A 20,290-nucleotide genomic window follows, 5' to 3' on the forward strand; every position below is an offset into this window, starting at 1 on the left:
GGGGAAAATGCTGTTTAAGTGGTACTGTGATAAAAACCCATTGCATTTATGGGGTCACTTCTAAAATTTACGTTTTGCTGCTTGGAGACTTATCTGATAAGCCCTGGCATCTGGTAGCCTGGGAGAGGGATTTGGATGGCCCTTTAAATGAAAGCTGTTGGGATCTCTGTTTTATATCTGTCAAGAAAAGTGCAGTTTCTTCATTGTTAGTTGAAAACGGATACAAATTATTAGAGAGATGGTATCTTACGCCAGAGTGCCTTCATAAAATTTACCTTGATATTGAGGTTGATTGCTGGTGCTTTTGCAGAGGAGCGGGGACCCTGTACGTATTTGGTGGGAATGTACAGTACTTTAGCTCAGGAACATTGTGATTTGATTATACAGTGGATTCAAGATGATATTAAATTAGTATTCCCAAAGACACCAAGATCTTTCTTTTGGGCTTTCCCATTGCTAATGTTGAGACTGTGTTGCAACTGTTAATAACATAAATTATAAGCTTGCATCTAGGCATGCTTTAATAGCTTATTGGAAGAAACCTTCAATCTCCAAGCTTGCCTGGTGTATGCCAACGTTTACGAACTGTCCATTACATGGAGAAATTGACTGTGATTAAAAATGACATTCTTTCAAGATATGAAGATATTTGGCATCCATTTCAATGGTGGTTAGATTTACAAGTTTGAATTGTCGTTTTGGGAGACATTTCCCTTTGCTCATTGTCTTTTGTTCTATTCCTCAATCTGTTGTAACTAGCTTTGGGGGAAGGTAAGGATGAAGGGGGTAGGTTTAGTGGGGTATATTCAAAACTGATGTTACTGGGCTACAGTTTTTCTTTTCTCTAAACTGTTTTTGTTCTGTAATAATCAAATTGAAAAAAAAAAAGCAAGTTAAACACATAAATGTTGGCCCCACTCTGTAATGCCCCTAGAGTGTCCCTTTTTTACATGTGTAAATTTACTCTCAAACTTACTTATGCATGTATGTTTGAGGTTTGTAAAACAGCATATATATGTGTGTGTGTGTGTATGCGATTAACATGCATAATGTTTTGAAAATTAACCTTTAAGTATTTTAAGTGTTTTCTTTTTTTGTGTGTCTACCATTCACTTAGAGACATTAAGCTAATGACAACCATCTTGTGTTCGTTACTATTGCAAGCTGTTTGGGGCTGTAATATTTCAACTATGAAATGATTTTGTATAGTATGGTATATAGAGACATACAAATTGATAGTCCTAGTTTATTTCATTTTTAAGGAGGAAATTGGTTTAGTGTGATTATTCCAATCTAGAAGAGGAGGGTGTGATGTGCTATTCTGGGAAGGGGCATTGCATGATGTGGTTCTTCAGTTATGGTGGGAAGGAGGAAATTTGTTGTGAAGCTTACTCTTAGTGTGCAAGGAATGAGGTGTGGTATGGTTCCTGCAGGGAGGAGAAAAATGTGGTTCATCTAGTTCTGGGACCAATGAAAAGCTGTGGCATGGATGCTCATTCTGCAAAAAGGTGCAAAAGATTGTTTGGGGGATAACGAACCAAGGCCACCTTGTTCCCATTCCCTTCTTTCTTCCCCCATTTCAATTAACCCCGCCTCCCCCCCCCCCCAATCATAATCTGAGAAATTTTGCTTCAATTCTGAAATAGAGGGCCTGCTATTAAGATGTATTCTGCCTTCTGCTTGGGAAGTATAAACTTACTTTTTGTTTTCTGCGCTTCTAATCCATCACATCTTTCAATCACTTTTGGTTTTCTTTTAGTTTACAGTTTGCCAGCACACCTTTTTGTGCTTCAGACATTTTCTTAGCTCTTAAGGTGTTCTCCATTTAGTATGTAGATTGTAGTGATATATTTGTACATCACCTTAACGTTTTTGGTAGTAAATTTCATTTGATATCTTTAGCCAATGCTTTTTTTTCCTAGAAAGAAACGTACCAGTGCACACATGCAAAGCCGTCCTTCAGAGTGGGGAGGGAAAAAAACTGGGGCAATTGCCCCTCTCCTACTGGTATTTTGCTTAGATTTAGATTTAGGAAACCTTGTCATGACAAAACTTTTACATGTGTTGCCAAAGTAGTATAGAAAGTGATTAAAAGGAGAAAAGAAAACATACATAATACTGCTAACAGTCATTAAAATTACAGGGTACAGAAGGGTTAATTAGGTATGGCAGTGGCCAGATTCTGGTGGTATTCTGCATTATGCCTGGTCACAACATACAGGTTTGGTGCCCTGCAGAGATCAGTAGAGGAGGGGTGAGACTGGAGCAGACAGAACTGAGCAGAGAAAAGCTACTCTGTTCCCTAATCCAGCCCCTGGGGCTGATATGGGGCAAGGGGAAAGTTCTGGTATTTCGTATTAGCAGAAAAAAAAAAAAAGCTCTGTCTATAGTTTTTCATATCTATTCTTCTGTATTTACTCTCATCATTTTTGTCTGTCGTAGTGTTGCGTTTTTAAAATCTTTTTCTACAAGTCTCTGATATCATCTTCCTATCAATCTTACATTAGTTATGCGGCTTCTAGTATGTCTGTAGTACATTTTCCCATTTTTATTGTCCTGCAGTGATAGATTTAAAACATTTTCTAAACACTCAGATTGCACCCTAAGGTTAAAGGTAGTGTCGGGGTGCTTTTTTGTAAAAAACAATCACTGATACCTGGAACAATAAAGTTACCTCCAAGGAAAGGATTCAATCAACTGATGATTGATTAAAAATAACTAGGCCTCATATATCCAAGCAAGACTGTTTCTGTAGAGATTGAGAACCTGTACTCTAGAAATGGTCTTGTCTTTCCTAGAGAAAGCTGTTTTCTTTAAGTGAGTTGTTACCAGTGTTTTGTTTGCAGAATTAATATTGGGGAAAATAGATACTTTATTAAAAACTTTTTATAAGCATTTGATGATCTGCATTTTCCTAAAGGAAGGCCAAAGGCAGATTATATAAATTTAACAAGGCATGAGTACATAAGTAATCCATATAAACACATATGATTGCAAGTAAATAAATCAGAAGTTGAGTACTAATTACTTTTAAAATAGTTTGTATCGATGGTCACAGCGTAACTCCAGTTTCTAAGGAGCCACAGGAGAATGAGGAATGGGAGCCAAGGAAAATGTGATTATGAGCTTATGAGAAAAAGAACAACCTGACCCTTCTCTTGAATTTTCTTTGCAGTTTCATAAGTGGTTTTTGGTGAAAGGTGGGTTGGGGAGGAAGTACTTGCTGTTTTGAAACATGTGAAGTCCTCAGCTGAGGTAGGGAGAGATGAAAATAATGGCGCAGGAAAAAATGAGTTTAAATCCCACTTCTCCTTGTGACCTAGAGCAAGTCACTTCACCCTCCATTGCCTCAGGTACAGACTTACCCCTAGATTCATCAAGCAGCAATGTATTTTCGCAGGAGGGATCCCACTAGCACGGGTTGATGTCCCCCAGGATAGTGGTCCAAGAAAACAAACCGGTAACCGATCTAAGATGGCTGACAGCAACAAAACACAAAGGTGGAATCGGTATAAAATGGACTTTATTGAATCTTGCCTGACTCTGGCCGAGTTTCGCTCAACGATCTCTGCACAGCATTATGTTGAGCAGCGAGTAGAATCGTGAAACTATTGCTCTCACAGTGGTCTGCTGTCGAAAGTATCTGTTTTAAAACAGGTTAAGTAGCTCGCTGATAAATATTTCTCTAATTATGACATATGAGATGTCTGTGCTAATCTGAGCCAATTCAAGTGGCTCTGAAGCCCCTGAGGCAGCTCGTTAAGCGAAACTCGGCCAGAGTCGGGCAAGATTCAATAAAGTCCATTTTATACCGATTCCACCTTTGTGTTTTGTTGCTGCCCCCAGGATAGTGGGGCACCTCCCCTGAAAATCCATTGTGGCTTTATGGCGCGCTCTTTTGTCGCAGCCAAACCCCACAACACAAGCTGTCCTTTAACACGATGACAGCCCCAACCTCACGGTACCGCCATCGTCTGAAAGGGCCACTGGACCAAAAATAACTTGCGACCAAACAGGGTAGGGGTACGTCTGGTGGGGGTGGGGGGGTTTGATGAACCTTTTTTACATTTTTTGGGGGGTGGGTATTGGGGGTGTGTAGTGAATGAAATCAGGGGGATGGGGGGTGGGTCTGAATCAAACTGGGGTGTCGGGGGGGGTTGGAGGTGAATGACGAGGAGGTGGGGGTAGGACTGCTTCACTTTGGGGGAGCACCACTGCCGCACGCATAATTTAAACATTTTTCAATTTGGGGGCGTCGAGGCCACCTTGACTGGTGGTCCCGGGTTAAAATGGGGGTCAGCACTGACCCCCATTTGGCTGCATTTTTTTTTTATATAATTTTATTTTTTTGCCGCTTTAAATGTGCGATGGATTCCTCCGGACCCGTGTTGCTTGTAATCTTTATTATGCATAGTACAGCTTTTGATATCCTGTCCCATACCGAAAAATATACATGCCTATATTAGCACAAGCTTGAAACCTGTGAGTAGTAGCACCGGTTGTCAAGGTCTCAAACTTAGCTACTGACCAAACACCTTCTCTCTGCAAGCTCCTCTTCCCTGTTGATATTTAAAGTTCCTAACCTGGCCACTAAAAAAAAACCTAGTGATAGCATTCTCCAACCCTTTAGCAGCCAAGGCATGAAGTGAGTAAATATGATGTATTTATTTCATTTTTTAAAATGATTGAGTTATGAATGTTCATGAAAGATGTACAGATGATTAGTTACTAAGGTAGAGAGCTTGATGACCAGTGCTACTGCTCACAATTTCAAACTTGTGCTAATTTGGTCTTATTTTCTTACAGGTTGGCAGTAAATTTAATTTTTTTTTGTAAATGGGTTGGAAAGGGTTGACTCCCTTTATCCATATCCTGAATGAACTTGGTGCTCTGCATTTACTGATTGGTATCCGTTTTATTTACCGACCTTCAGACATTGTCTTGACATTCTTAGTCTTAAGGTTGCAGAGAGGAAAAATAGAATATTGATGCAATTTCTCTTGTGTTGGGCTTGTAATTGTGATTAATAACAGTTGCTTTTGCTATCTGGAAATAGACAGGCTGGTTTGTCTGCCTACAATCATGCTGTGATAAATGGAGCTATTTTAACTGTTTTGTGTATCAAAGAAAACAGATGTAGTCTGGGACTTGAGGCTATAGGAAATATAAACTGTGTAACTCAATCTTCACAGTACTTGTTGTAAATGATGGTCAGTTAATACTAAGTATATTAGAAAAATATATTCAACTGTAATTTTTTAGTTTTTAATGATGCAAAACTAAACAGGTTCTCTCCTGCTGCACAAACTGAAGGTTTTGTAATCTATGTTAGGAGAAAGAATTGTAAAGATTTTTTCTGAAATTCTCATTCTGAGGAGTTAAATAATGGCATAATCTTAGCTTCTCCCCAGTAGCATTGCAACATGTACTTTTCTTTTCATTTGTAGGCGTTGAAGTGGAAAACTTAAGGATTACCAGTGAATTATTTGGCACCAGACAATGCAGTGGCTATACTGATGGGGTTAGGGGAAGGAGGTTGATGTGACTAAGACATTCAGATATCTCAAAGGCATAAATATTTAGTTAGTTATTTAGCCATTTTATATACCATCGTTCCAAGTGAAGATCATATTGGTTTATAAAAAATCCACATGATGCAAATTTATATTATTTATTTTATTTATTTATTTATTTAAAATCTTTTCTATACCGTCGCTAAGTTATATACCATCACAATGGTTTACATGTAGGCACATATTTAATGTAAGTAAAAGTGTACTATAGTACATTCTAACAGGTGCCGTCAAAGGTTCGGTTACAATATATCATTAGACAAAATAATTTTTAGAGAAGTGGGTCATGACGAGTGTACTGAAAGTACTTTTACGGGTAAATTTATTATTAGTGGAAAGTTCTAGAGCAGCATTTCTCAGCCCAGTCTTCAGGGACTGCCCTAGACATTTTGGGTTTTAGGATATTCAGAATTTCTTCATGGAAAAGCATGGTAGATGCAAAGAACGGCTTCCCAATGGAGGTGGTGGAGACAAAACTATAACAGAATTGAGGAAAATATGGGAAAAAAAAACAACGATTAACTGAATTCTGTTAATTTAGCATACCAAATAGGTTTTCAAGGCAGAGCACAAAATGAATTCTAAATAGCAGAGGAACTGATTGGAAAGTGGAAAAACATGAACAAAGAAAATCCTGAAAAAATGAAAGAAAACCGATCTGAAAATAACACAATACAAGTAAACCTCAGAAGAGAATAGAGTTCAGAAGTGGGTTTTCAGTGAGCGAGAATATCCAGTTACTCACCTACACCAGTCACCTTACCTGTAGAATGGAAAATTAGCCAATCCTAGGTATGATTCACATTATAAAGTGCAGTTTACTACAGCACCAATGACGCACTTTTTACTGATGGGAAACTATTAACAGATCAAATGTAAACTACCTGCTCCAGGTTTTATCAAACTTTATGGATTTCTTTACAGTCCTGAGAACTTTAATGATAGATTACTGTGATCCAGTATGATTGAAATATGTTTGAATTCTTATTACAAGCTCAATTTAAAATGAAGAGTAGAGGTTCATATTTACATATAATCAGTTGTAGCTTCAATCCTCCACCAGACTGAAACACTAGCCCTATGGGAGGATGGGCTAGTTTTTTTTAAATCGACTAGATAACTGATAGCTAAGTCGTCTTTGCCATAGCGTGAACTCAGCTTTACCAGTAGTGCCTCAGGAGACTAGTAACCTCTTCCACTGATATTACTGTATCAATAAAGATCAACTAAATAAATATTTGTTTTCTACCACTAAGAGCTATCCCTATAGACAATTTATTTAAAATGGTAGTGCATCCTAGTCATGACAAAATTCTACATTTCTTTTCCCAAAAGTTAGCTCTTAGTGTTATAAAGGTAAAGACTCACTGTGGTGTTAATATTTTAAAATTGGACTTTTTTGTGGTGGTAGTGTTTTGGTTTTGGTTTTTTTAATACGAAAGTCTTGTTGATTTAAAGGAGAAAGCAGCTGGCAGGATCTGACTTCTACTCTCATACCTTGATATACCAGTATGGTGCTTTAGAGATGTTTCTGATTTCATGGTTAAGGGACATAATGCAGAAGGATACTGTAGCCCTGCTGGCGGCCTCTTTTGGGTTTTGTTTGGGGGGGTTTTTGAGGGGAGGGAGGGGTTTGCTTTTATTGAGAGGTGGGGTGTAAGCATGACAGTTTTAGGGGAAACATTTTTCTGACGATTTTGCACCTTTGTTACAGTAAGGACTTATGGCAAATTTGAAATGCCAATGTTTTACTTTTCATTCTTTCTTCCTTTAATCTTAAATTATACAGCAGACATGCATAAAAGTAAATACAACAGCTTGACTATGTGCTGCCATGTGAATGGTCCCTGGTTGAATTCTCAGATCAGGTCTTTCACTTTCTGAGCTGGCCAGGTTTGCTACAGAGGTAGCATTCACAGCCCCTGGGGGGCAGGGAATAATGATTATGACTGTAGGTACAGTCCATGATACAGGTTTCTGGAAAAAAAACTTAGTTCATAGTTCTCAGCCTCAGGACCATTATTGCAATGACCAGACTAGGAACGGTTGAGAGTAGGAAGCTATTAGAACAGGAGAAAAAATTCCATGGGTAGTGGTGAACAGGGCTGGCGTAAGGACTAGATGGCCATCTAGAGCACCACACGTTTGGGGATGGCGTGGCAATTGCATCTCCTTCCTCCCCTTGAGGGCCCAGAAGAGGAAATGTTGCGTGGGCTTGCACAGGCAGGAAGAAGGAGATGCAGTCACAGGCAAGAGCAGACTGCATCATCAGTCTGCACAGTGAGAAGAAGCAGCAGGTAGAGCAGTGTGGGCCTGGCAGTCGACATAAAAAGGAGGCAAAGTAGCTTCAGCACTGAAAAGAAGAGGCAATTGGCCCATGTGGGTTGGAAGGAGAAAGAGGTTCCTGCTGCCCTTTGTGGTTCCAGAGAGGAAATGCATCTGTGTGTGGGTGTGAGCATGATTGAGCACGTGTGAGTATATATATGAGAGGAGGAAGTTTGTGCATGACAACTCCCACTTCTCCTCGCTAATCTATGATGATCACAGGTATGGAGAGTAGGATATTTTTTTATCCTTATTATTTTAATCATGTCTGATGTTTTGAAATATTTTATTGGTGTTTGGAACATTTAAAATGATTTTATGAGTTTTTAATTAATGGATGTTCTGTTCATCAGAGCTGTTTTGAAATATTCTTTTTTTTTTTTTTTTAGTATGGTTTACTATTATTGATGCTTTATATTTCCTGATGGTATTTGATGTTTTGATGAAATGGCGATTCTGTTTTTCCTTTGTTGCACTGCATAAAGAGTCTGGCTTGTTACTGTTTCCAGTTCAGTTTTTGTATATACATTTCTGTTTATGCTTTCTGGTCTCTCTATTCTGTATTTGCTGAGGGTCTCTTTGTTCTGCATGTGTGACCAAGGTAAGGGTATTCTGCTACGCAGATTCTGTGCAAGTATCTGTAGTAGCTTGGCTTGTTCTGTTTTCCTAAACAGAGGTGTATTGGTGGTTTTAGGGACTGGTGTTAATATTTGCAGTGGTTTCTTTTCATAGGTGTGGTTTTTACTGTTTGAGTCCTGGTAGTTAGTGCTGTTTTATTTATTTTATTGATTTATATTCTACTTTTTCAAAACTTCAAAGTGGTTCCTACATTCAGGTACTGTAGATATTTCTCTGTCCCAAAGGATGAAGTGCCTTGCCTATAGTCACAAGGAGCAGATGTGGAATTTGAACCCTGGTTTCCCTGGTTCACATCTCAGTGTAAACATTTATTTTATTTTTATTTTATTTTAGATTTTATATTCTGCTTTCAGCACTTCACAGTGTACATCAAAGCGGGTTACATTCAGGTACTGTAGGTATTTCCCTATCCCCACAATCTAATTTGTACCTGTAGGCAACGGAGGGTAAAGTGACTTTGCCCAAGGACAACAAGGAGCAACAGCTGTAACCACTAGGCTACTCCTCCACTAGGCTTAGTATATTATGATTATAATTCAGTTTCAGTGAATGGTTTTCTGAGAACTAGGCCCACACCCAACATACATTACAGTAGACTAATCTCACATAAGTTCCAAATTCCTTTTGCAAGGTTTGTGGTTGGCATTGCCATGGTGTATGTAAATAGATGTATATATATGTAAGTGATATTTTACCTCAGGAGACTATACTTGGAATGTCTTTTTCTCATAATAAAACTGTTAAAAATGCATTATTTTTAACTGTGTGTGGGGAGGGGCGCAGTGTGTGTGTGCAGGGCTGTAAGGTTTGCCTAGAGTGCCTATTACCCTTGCACTGGCCCTGATGGTAGTGAAGGCTATGTGCCAGATTCAGCACTGGTTCCAGTTGAGGAGATATTGGGGCAATAACCCCCCCAGTTTGATTGCTGAAGTATGACATGTCATCTATGATATCACGGTACCAAAGTTGCAGCCTTCAGGTTGACTGGTTTGTACAGATTTTACATTGAAGATTTTATGTTAATTGTCTTTTCTAAAGCACAGATACAATCTGAGCTGGTGACTGTTCTGACTTGAACCTGTAGGCAGGGATAGATTTGAATTTCACATCAGAATTCGTTTCATGTCAGCTTCCTTTACCACACAAACTTTATTTCAGAACATTGTAATTGTGTTGGTTACAGAGCAAATAATGTTCAGCCAAGTAAGTGTTGTGATTTGGTTAGACATCTCTAAATGTTTCTGAATGTTAAATGCAATTAACTGCCAAAGAAATGTTCATTCCTGGGATGAGTTTCACACTGCCAAGTTATATTTAGTGCATAAGAGAAGGCCGTGGACTTTCAGCAATGCTTTATAAATAAACTTGGCTTTATTGCTGTCCACACACTGTACTGCTCATGTTTCTAGTTTGGCAATATAAGCATTGCAGTCAGCATTTATTTAATGAGGGTCTCTGGCAGTTGGTAGTTTAATTGTGTTTTCGATTGCCACATTGTTAAAGCATTTGCACTGACACTTTCAGAACATGTATGTAAAGTCAGAATGGAAAATGTTCTGCAATCACTTTATTTTATTTTTTTAAAGAAAATAGAAATATAACTTTAGAGATACAGAGCAAAAGTACTATTTAAAATTGACGAAATAATTCAGACTGTGAATATGTTGTCCCGCAGTACCAGTATAATTACAAACCAGTGAATAGTCAATCCTTGTGTCTCTCACTGGCACTTTGTGACTATGGAATGCAGTTCTTTATTAGAGAATTGAATGCAAAGACTAACTCCATACAAGACTTCACATTTTCTCTCTACTTCTTGTTTCATCTTCCTGCTTATTTGCTCTGTTCATCATCTTCCTTATCTCCCAAATCAACTGCCACTTCTTTCTTCATAACAAAGGACCTACCTTACTATGCATCATACATGGTAAAAAAAAATCTAAGAGCTGATATGTGAAATATATAGTCTATTTTCAGTTCATTTGGGGTCAGTCAACCAATAGAAGCAGTCCCCCCCCCAAAAAAATCTGAATCCTTTTTGGCTTGTTTAGTTCCATTAAAATCTATGGTGAAAGCAAAGCCAGACAGAGCAGAGCTGGTTGGGGAATAGATCAAAGAAGGAGCAAGTAGAAAATCAGCTCAAACAGCTGAATCCTTACATGCCAGCCACCCTGTGTGAAGCACATGTGAAAGGGAGTGTCGCCCTTCTGTCCCACACTTTGACTTACTGAAAGGAGAAGCTGGGTGGCTAGTGTACAAGAATGGGAGCGTCAGAGGCAGAGGGGCAGTAGGTACAGGAGGACATTCCAAGTAGAACGGTCTGCATCAGCATCACCCTGAAAGCTACCATTGTCTCCAGTCACCACAAGACAGGCTCTCCTGCCACAGTCCACAGCGTCAGCAGTAAGCTAAATTAGTCACGACGTGCATTGAGGTAATGGCCACAATCCTGTTGGCATAATGGGCACACAAGGCCGTGATCGGGCAGGACTTTTTCCAAGGCTGCCCATCATTTTCTTTTCTACCCACCAACTAATATGTATAAGCGAACAGGTATTCTCAGCTAGCACCAAAGTTGGTGGGAAAAGTTGGTCTTCATTAAGATCAGCCTCCCTTTGCTGGTTTCCCTAAATTCTATACAAGTAGCAGGAGGACAGGGGTATACAGCTATACCAAAAATAATGCCCACGCTTGGTCTCAGTGCCTTGCTGTGGTTGTGTCCAGGTTGCCACTCTTGCTGCCCAGGCTGCACCTTCTGCTCTGCCTCAGTTGTGTTTCCACTCTTGCTGCTGTTTGCCAGGCTTGCTCTTTCTGTCATTCTGGCACTCCACCGTTCCACTGAGGTGTTTTGACCCCAAAACCAAAACAAAAGACTCTCTCTTATTCAGTGCCCTGCTGTGTTACCACACTTCTTGTTGCCTTATACCTCACTCTATACCTTGAGAACTTGATGCCACCTTGCTTCCTGCCATACCCCTTACTCTGTGCCTTGGGGGGTTCATGCCACAATTGTTGTTCTTGGCTTCTTCTTTGGTGTTTTGTGGCGTTCATGCTGCTATTTATACTGCTTTACCTCTCTTTTGGTGCCGTTGGGTCTTCAGACCACGGTTGGTGTCTTGGGGTGCTGTTGCTTCTGCTGCTGATGCCTGCCAGCAAATTTCATAAACCTTGGATAGAAAACCGCAATGTTAGTGTCAAAAATGGGATGGGCGCTTCCCGCGTTGACTTAATGAAAATAAACGAGCTTCTGATCTGAACTAAATGAAATAGGAAATTGAACCAAAACATTTTTTTCTGTGCACACCCTAGACTGAGTTTGTGCATACCATATGATCTGATATGAAAATAGCAAGCTGTTGTTATAAAAGCTAGTGACAGTGTTGAAATTGGACATTAGTAGTCATGGCTCTTGGCTAGTGAATGAGTAATGATAAATCTGACACTTTATCATGTGAGCTATTCAACCTTGTGTTTATGTACTTAAAATGATGACCTGTCCTGCATTATAATTTCGAAAGTAGCATTGAAACAAGTTAGTGATGAGGTGTGCAGCAGAATTTGCAGATTATAGGAATCTGGCAATTGCATGTGTGAATGCTTCTTGCTATGGCCTCTGGAATTGCACACGGGCTCATTCTTATAGGCCATTTGACCTGGTATTTGAATCAATGCTGTGACCATTCTCCCTAGCCAATGGTTTTCAGACTCAGGGTTGCACCTCAGTAGTAGGTTGTGGCCCCGTTTCCATCCCCTCGTTGAAGGTCTGCTGGTTTTGGAGGAAACATATGCCTGGCTTTCTGCAGCTCTCAGGGAGTTTGGGCCATGTGGAATCCATACTGAGAAGCATGGGAATTCAAACACTGCACAGCTCAAAGTGACTGAGAGCCACGCGGAGCCAGGAAGTGTACGGAGCCCTGAGAGCGACAGCAATGGTTATTGAGGTAGGGTGAGAGAGTGGGGCAGAGGGAGAAAATGACAGATCTGATAGGGGCACCACTTTCATCTTTTGATCAGATTGGAAGGAACAGGCATGCTCACATGTCAATCCTTTTATAAGTAAAATAACCTGATCTGTTTTGCTGTCTTTATTTTATACTTCTGTGTTTGTTATTACTTGTAATCCATTTTAATGTCTCATTTTAGCTAGTACTTGATGGAAGTAGTTATAGCTAGTAATTATATTGCTCTTTATTTGTGAAAACTGAAGTTGGAAGGTATTTGTTTGGGTAATGGGGGGGTTCAGTGTTCTCTTGCACTGGGTCCCAGGAGAAATTTTTTTTTTCTTCACTGGAAAACTGGAAAATAGTTTGAAAAGCACTGCCCTGAGCCATCTAGTCCACTAATGTAGTATAGGAAACTGGCAACTGGATGGTGCTAAGGTGGTGACTCTCAGCACCATCCAGTATTTACAATCTCTCAGTGGTAATCTTCTAAATACAAAAACTGGGGTCCAATGGTAACCTCCACCTTTCACTTTCCCAGCAGGAAAGGAAGCAAGTTCAAAAAGATTCTAGGTTGGTGATCTGGCAGCAAATCATCACTGTGGTCAGTGTTTTAAATGAATGCCTGCCTCAGTTTTCATATAGATAATTTGAACTACGTTTGTAATGTCAGTGCTGCAATGCTCTACTGCAGTTAACCTGATAGGACCTGATGTACTAAAGACATGTGTGTTCTTATTTTGTGTCTTTTGGAAAAACCTAACATTTTTTTTTCCATAGAATTTCATGCATTTTTAAACCAGTTTTGATAATTTAGAAACTAGTCTAGCCTACAGCACATTGTATTTTTCTCAGTCAGGACTGCTGTTCCCCAATTCTTACTCTTGAAAGTCCTAGGCATATTTATGCACATTTAATGATTTCTAGAATTTCTAGAAATCAGTTGCCTGCAAATGTCTGGTAAGAGGTCCTGTAGAAAAACAAATAAAAAAATAAATATTTGGAAACTTGAATAAAACTAATAGTAAAGATAATTGCTTTCTACAGCTTAATGTTTGTTACAAGGGACGTGTACAAGGCTTTGTTGCCTTTTTTTTTTCCTTTTGTGCTATATATGAATTTCTTTGCATGCCTGTTACTGGTATTAAGTTTTCACTTGCCAAAGAAAACAATTTTTTAAATCAAATATGGTTATGAAGGCCCAATGATATGGCTGCTGTACAGCTTTTTCACTTTCCAGTTCACTAACAAATGTATGTGTAGATTTATTATTGTAAAAGAATAAAGCATAGAAAATTTGACAAGATAGATGTGTAAATTATCCCTCTGACAGAACTAATGATGCACTCCGAGCACCTTCTGTTTTCCAGCACTTGGTGAGCAACTTCATTAAATATGCAGTGGCTGTTTGGTGGTAGTTCAGACTAGTTCAGTTCCTACTGGAATTTGCAGTGCTACTGGAGGTGGAGAAGCAGGCAGGATGCGAGCTATTGGGCAGCCTGCTGTGCCTCTAATGTGCTCCATCTTGTTTTAGCAGTTGTTTGCAGTCTTTTCGGGACAATTACATCCATAACCACAGGACACATTTTCTGAAACTATATTACAGATGAGGGTTGAGAAATGCATGGACTGCCTCCCTCGGCTCCAGTCAAGAGCAGAAAGAGCGTAGGCGGCAATCCCATAGTCTATGAAGAGTCATTCTTATTCATTCAGCTAGGCCTAAAAATCTGCCCATGTTAAAGCAAATAAGTCTTATAAAAAAAAAAAACACATTAAAATATCTGTTAAATGGAAGGGCAGGATGGCTAGTAAGCTACTACTATATCTCTGAAATGAATAAAAAATGACTCTTCGGTTGTTGTCAAAATAGATTTCTAGATAGTTGGGAGTTCTGTATCTTTAGGCTACATACTACTTTTTTCCAGTCAATTCCATGCACACTTTGTATTCTCCAGAGGCATAAACACAAATATTCTGTTCTTCAGTTGTTTTCTCCATCATTTATTATTTTGATGACAGTTTGATGGTTGGCCTGAGAACTGGCCACAAAGGTGGCTTCAATTTAGTATGAACTACCTTTCAATTGGTCCCAGTGACAGATGCTTGATCACCTCAGACTGACAAACAGATTGTGTTTTAGGCCAACAAGATGAATGATGCTTTGTCCCTAATGAAAGAATTAAAGGCCATTCTGATTGACCCATTAAATCCATGTTGGTGGCTTTGGTTAATAAGTGAACATTCATATATTGACCATGTAAATCCAGTCATTGAAAGTGAGCTGTTTACTTGATGCATCTTTGAATAGATATGAGACAATGGTTATTAGAAACTACTAGCTTTGTATATGATTGTGGTTTGCATGTAAGAAATTGTTAAGTTATATTATTTCCAGAGTTGCGCTTGTCTCTTTTTTATGTGTTTGTACATTAACATCTTTTATCTCTAGGTATTCTGGAACCAAAATTTGTTTAACTTTATTTTGCATGCTGTAAAAGATTTTCTACATGTATACATTCCCTTCTTAAAAGTTATTTGGTCAAAAGGATGCTTTCAGATGAGACAAATCTCTACACAGTGAAGCTAAATTTGTCTTGCCTGTTTGTAGATCAAATGAGAGAACATAGCTTATAGATGAAACGTTTTGAGTTCTGGTTCTCTTTGTTTACATTGAGTAAACTGTTTTACATGGAGGATAAATAGGCATATCAGTGTTTAGGAAAACTTAAAATCTGCATAAGGGACTCATACGCATGTTTTTGATTTGTTATGACAGTCACTCGAGAATCAGAGCCACTAGGCAGTGACTTAATTTTAACAAATGAAGCACAAACATGTACAATGACCGATGCCTTGAAGTGATGTTTTCCATTTATTTTATACGCTTGCTGTGTGGAAATGGGTGCACATATTTTCCCTGATGCAGAAAAAAAGTTTTATTTTTTAAATGTCTGCATCCTCTGGAACAAAAAAAACAAAAAGCCCAACCCTCCTTTTAATTAAAAAAAAAAAAAAGGGAATTCTGTAATAGAGCCTATTTTATTCAATATAGACTAATACCTTGGGGACATAATTTGGATTCTTGACCTGATTTCCTCCCAACATCTTGTTGTTTTTCTTAAAACTGAGGCTGGGGGCTCTTTGTCCTTACTGTTGAGGTGCTTGTAAAATGGCACATCACCTCTGCCTGAGCTTCATCTACATTTCAAGGTTTGCAAAGAAAATAGACAATGTGGCACACCGTCTTCCTTTGGGAATACACTGGGCTTAATGAGCTTGATAGTCTGGTGGGCTCAATAAATCAAATAAAGCAAAACATTTCTCAGTTTTGAATAACAGCATTTATCACACAGTGTTCATTCATGGTCACAAGATTGATTGGCTTCCAGTCTCATGGCTTATATTGAATTTTTTTTTTTTCTAGTGGGCAAGTTGCGGAAGCAGTGGCTGAGAGAGAGCATCTCTGACGTCGGGATAGGAATGCTTAAATCTGTCAAGAATTATGTGGACCCCAATAATATCTTTGGAAACAGAAACCTTTTATAAGCATATGTCCTTCTCTGAAGTCCTAATGTTTGAAAACATGTTTTGTCTTTTTTTTTTTTAAGGGAGGGGGTGGGTTTCAGCGTAATGCTGCATGTTTATCTGAGTAAACAAATACAAACTTGGTCTTTTTTGGAAGGGAACAAAGTCATTGTCTATGATGGGAATTGATTCCCTTCCTTCTCTTCTTGGTGAGTATTACATGTCACCTTCACCCCCGCTCCCCCCCCCCCCCCTCCCCAGCCCACCTGACCCACAGCGAATCATGCTCCAAAAATCAGTATTAGCAATGAGCATGGGTTTTAGAGAGAGCTCATATTTAAGTTGACACAGGGGTAGCTTACTTCCTTACCACGTTGGAGATACAGACTTAAGCACTTTAAGCCTTGCGTAAGCATGGCACAGTTGATGGTCTGAGTGTCTGTGGAGGATGCAGCCAGCTGCTCAGTGCAGAGCATCCCCTTGCTAGGAGAAAGGCTGTCACCGAGGTAGCTTCTCCCCCACCTTCTTGCTTGAGTGCAACTTCTCAGACTTGGAAAAAATGCACCTCTGCATGTCTAGTTTAAAGATGTCCTATGGTTTATATGACGCGTTTAGCCTGACTGATTCCCTACGCATCACTGAGAACTGAAAATTTTGGCTGAGCATATTCATTCTACAGCTACAGTACATTAATCTCTAGTTTGGCATTCTAAAGTTGTCATAGGGTGAGCAGATTTATATTTGTGGGATAATCTCCTGTATATTCAGTCATACATTTTGTACAGAAATGCTAAACATTCTTCATATTGTATGTTTGAGTACAGATGTGTGGACATAAATTAATGCCTTCATCTACACAGTTATAATCTGGTGTCACTTTCTTATTGGCTGCACTTACAAAAAAAAAAAAAAAAAAGTATTTCAATTAATTCTTTGAGCATCCATGATGATTTCTCCATTAAACTGAACTTTGTCGTTGTTTTGACCAAAGTAACCCAGCACAGCATCTTTTAGAAGGATTTATAAGAGCCCACATTAATGCTGTCTGTTCTAACATACGTAAATTAATTTTTCATTAAAACATATGTACACACCCAAATAAACTGCAGTCGCAACTGTAACAGTGTAATAATTAATCATATGATAAAAACTGAGACATTCTCTTTGGTTTAAATTTCCAACTAAACTGTGTTTTGAGTTTTTGTTGTTCCTGAGCCTTTTAGCTAAGATTGCCTGTGAGCCGAGGATGGTCCCTTCTTGGCCATTTGACTGAGCTTGAGAAGCTGTACTCCATGAGAGGGAGCATGTGGTATAACACCCCTGCCACCCAACCCCACTGGGGGACACGATGCCCAAAGCAGGAGGGTGACATCTCTTTTAAAAATAAAATAAAATTGCTTCTTTTGGGGTGAGGAGAAGGGGTTTAGAGGACAAATTTATATGTAACACCAAACGCAGTCATTTAAAGCAGGTGACCAGCAGTAGGTTTTCCTTTCAAAGGATTATAAATCGATGTGGCTTGAGATTAAGGTGTGACCAGTCCTGATCAGGTGAGAAGGACTTTCCCGTTGGACCGAAAGTTGCTGCTATTATAGGAAAAATAGCAGTCCTTTCAGCATGAGCGACTAGGAGAAAGCCTGTACCAAGCTGTCAGCCAGCCAAACTACACTGATTTTTCATTCTTTTCTGATCCTTCCCAGGTGGAGACCTTCTGCCTACTCAGAAAAAAATAAAATAAAGTGGCATCTCTGATACCACTCGAGCAGGGTGAAAGGGGCATGAAATTCAAACCTAGGAAATATTTCCCATCTGCATTTATTGTGGCAAATTCTGGTTTTTGCCCTATAGATTTTTGTTGTTGTTGTTAAAAAGGGTCTTTAAAGTTTTACCATTTTGCGATTTTTAAAAAAAAAAAAATATCATGTTAAATGCACATTTTATTCTAGATCTTAAGAGAAGCAAAACAAACTACTCCATAACCAGCATTTTTCTGTTCCAAATAAATTGGCAGCATTTTGAAAAAGACCTTTTTTAGGGGGAGGTACCCTCTGTTTAGATTTTTAAACTTTACATGGCATATTTCATTAGATAAAGGATAGTGACTCAGCTTTAAAATGTAGACATATCCTTTATTGAATTAAATGCCAGCAGCCTTTTTGTTGTGTGTGTGGGGGGGAATAAAATATTTGATTATGTGGCATTTAATCAAAATATTTAATTTTATATTTCTAAAATATTGTTCTGGAAAATAGAAAACTAATTAAAATGTGTAAATATTGTAACTGTATACCAGTATATGTGTTACACTTCTAGTAATGTCCTATTAATTGATTCCCAGGTCTGGTTTTCTGGATGACTCAAATATGTAAATTAACTTGTCCATAAACTGAACAAATATATCTTATGAATATTCTTTGTATATAACCTGAAAACAAGGCCTGCTGGGAGGAATTAGCAACAGCCTGAGGGCAGAAGTGAAAGCTACAAAGTAAAACATACAGTAGCCTTCATTTTGTGAATAAGAGAAAAATACTTGAGCAAAATTCAAAGGATTTATGTCTGTAAAACAACTTTTGAAAATTGCTACACTTATGCACGTAACTCCTATGAAATTTCACTGAATTTTCAAAAGGTTTTACATGCATAGATGGGCCTTTTGAAAATTGCTACAATATATACTACTTTTAAATCCTTTTGAAAATTGCCTCATGATATAAAGCCCTTGCTTGATCTGGTTTATTGCTAATAGTAAACTCATCAAATTCCCTGAAATACTTTTGGAGGAGACACTGGTACATATAGGAAAAAACTACAAAACCTTTTCCTAAGTACAGGTTATTGGAATACCTGTATCTTTTTTTTTTTTTTTTTTTTAAAGAAACCTCTTTCTAGGCTGAAATTTATTTTTTTTTAATTGATGCCTTGGTAGAGATGGAGTTCTGTATTTTTTGTTTTCAATAAAACTAAAGCCAGAGCTGTGGGGATCTAATTTTATGATAGCTTGTTCACCATTTATATTTATAGAGGAAACATTTTATAAAATTAGTTCCTCGGTGTGCCACACTGCAGTAGCCAATATATTTTTTTCAATCTTCAAGTGGTGGTGGAACTCAGCAAGTTAAGCCAATCTGGTTGGTTCAATTTGCATGCCATTGTTACATACTATGGAGAGAATGGTGTAAAATAAATACTTGCAAAAATATTGTAAATTATTTAAATTACAAAATAGAGAATTCAAGTAATGTCTGTTTTCTGAGAAAGTGTTAGAAATTTTCTGCCTGTGCCTGGATCTGTGTGCGGTGGTAGTCAAAAAAAAAAATAGAATATTAAGAATTATTTGGAAAGGAATAGAGGACAAAACTAAGAATATCATAATGCCTTTGTTCTTCTGTCTTTTTCTGTTCTATAATACAACAGCAAATATATGCAAATTGAAGCACCAGGCTTGACCTATCCTGAAGAGTTGCTGCTGAATCTTTTGCTCTAGTTTGCATGTATTTGCTTTAAATGAATATTGCTCATTCTTATTTTACTAACCCTGACAATGTGCTTTTAAATCATTAACATAACATAATTGTCACAATGCTAAGTCTAAATGTAAATATTTTAAAATGATGTACATGCTCTTCCTCACTTTTTACTTCCTTTTACTTGAAGATAAATTACAACCAAGACTAAAGTTTGAAAATCTTGTCCTTTTAGCCAATTTGAATACAAACTGTTATAATGTGTTTTAATCAGGTCTTCCCTCGGGCAGTCACAAAATGTTGCCGTGACGTCATGTTCTATGAAATGTCATCTTGGACAGCACTTGGCTGCTTCTCCCCATTAGAATATAATGCTAAAATATAACAGTTGCCCCAAAAAGAGAAACAGACAATTCAGGGGGTTCTCGGTGCCCCGCTGCCCTCACATGATGATCTTACTAAATATATTATAGAGCTGCAGTGGGAGTTTTTTTGTTTTTATTTTTCACAATAGGATCCTGGAAAATGGGATTCCTTATGCTAGCATGCTAACCTTAATGCTTATACCAGCAGCACATCGCTATGCATGTTTGGCAGTTAAGCAGCTAGGCTCCTATGCCCCAGAGGATTAATGAATGTTAATTATTCAACCTGCACATAAAGGAGGCAAACATGATTTTCTTTCTCCTGTACCCATGCCTCATTTCACAGATTATTTATCTCTGGAAGGATGGATTTATTTAGAACAAACAGATGGGAACTCTTTCTGCATTTACCTGGGCAGTGTATCGGGACACGTATGGGGTTAAAATTAAGGTGA

At 38.4% G+C, this 20,290-nt stretch overlaps 1 protein-coding gene across 1 annotated transcript in view; it reads left to right on the plus strand.

Moving 5' to 3' along the window:
- Positions 1-17,189, plus strand: part of AGPS (alkylglycerone phosphate synthase) — a 394,780-nt gene extending 377,591 nt beyond the window's left edge. The window contains exon 20 of the mRNA XM_029605879.1: positions 15,903-17,189. Within this exon, the coding sequence (XP_029461739.1) occupies positions 15,903-16,024 (122 nt within the window). The 3' untranslated portion in view covers positions 16,025-17,189. The remainder of the gene's footprint in view (positions 1-15,902) is intronic.
- Positions 17,190-20,290: the final 3,101 nt, after the last annotated feature.

The sequence above is a fragment of the Rhinatrema bivittatum genome, chromosome 6, assembly GCF_901001135.1.
Source record: "Rhinatrema bivittatum chromosome 6, aRhiBiv1.1, whole genome shotgun sequence".
NCBI lineage: Eukaryota > Metazoa > Chordata > Amphibia > Gymnophiona > Rhinatrematidae > Rhinatrema > Rhinatrema bivittatum.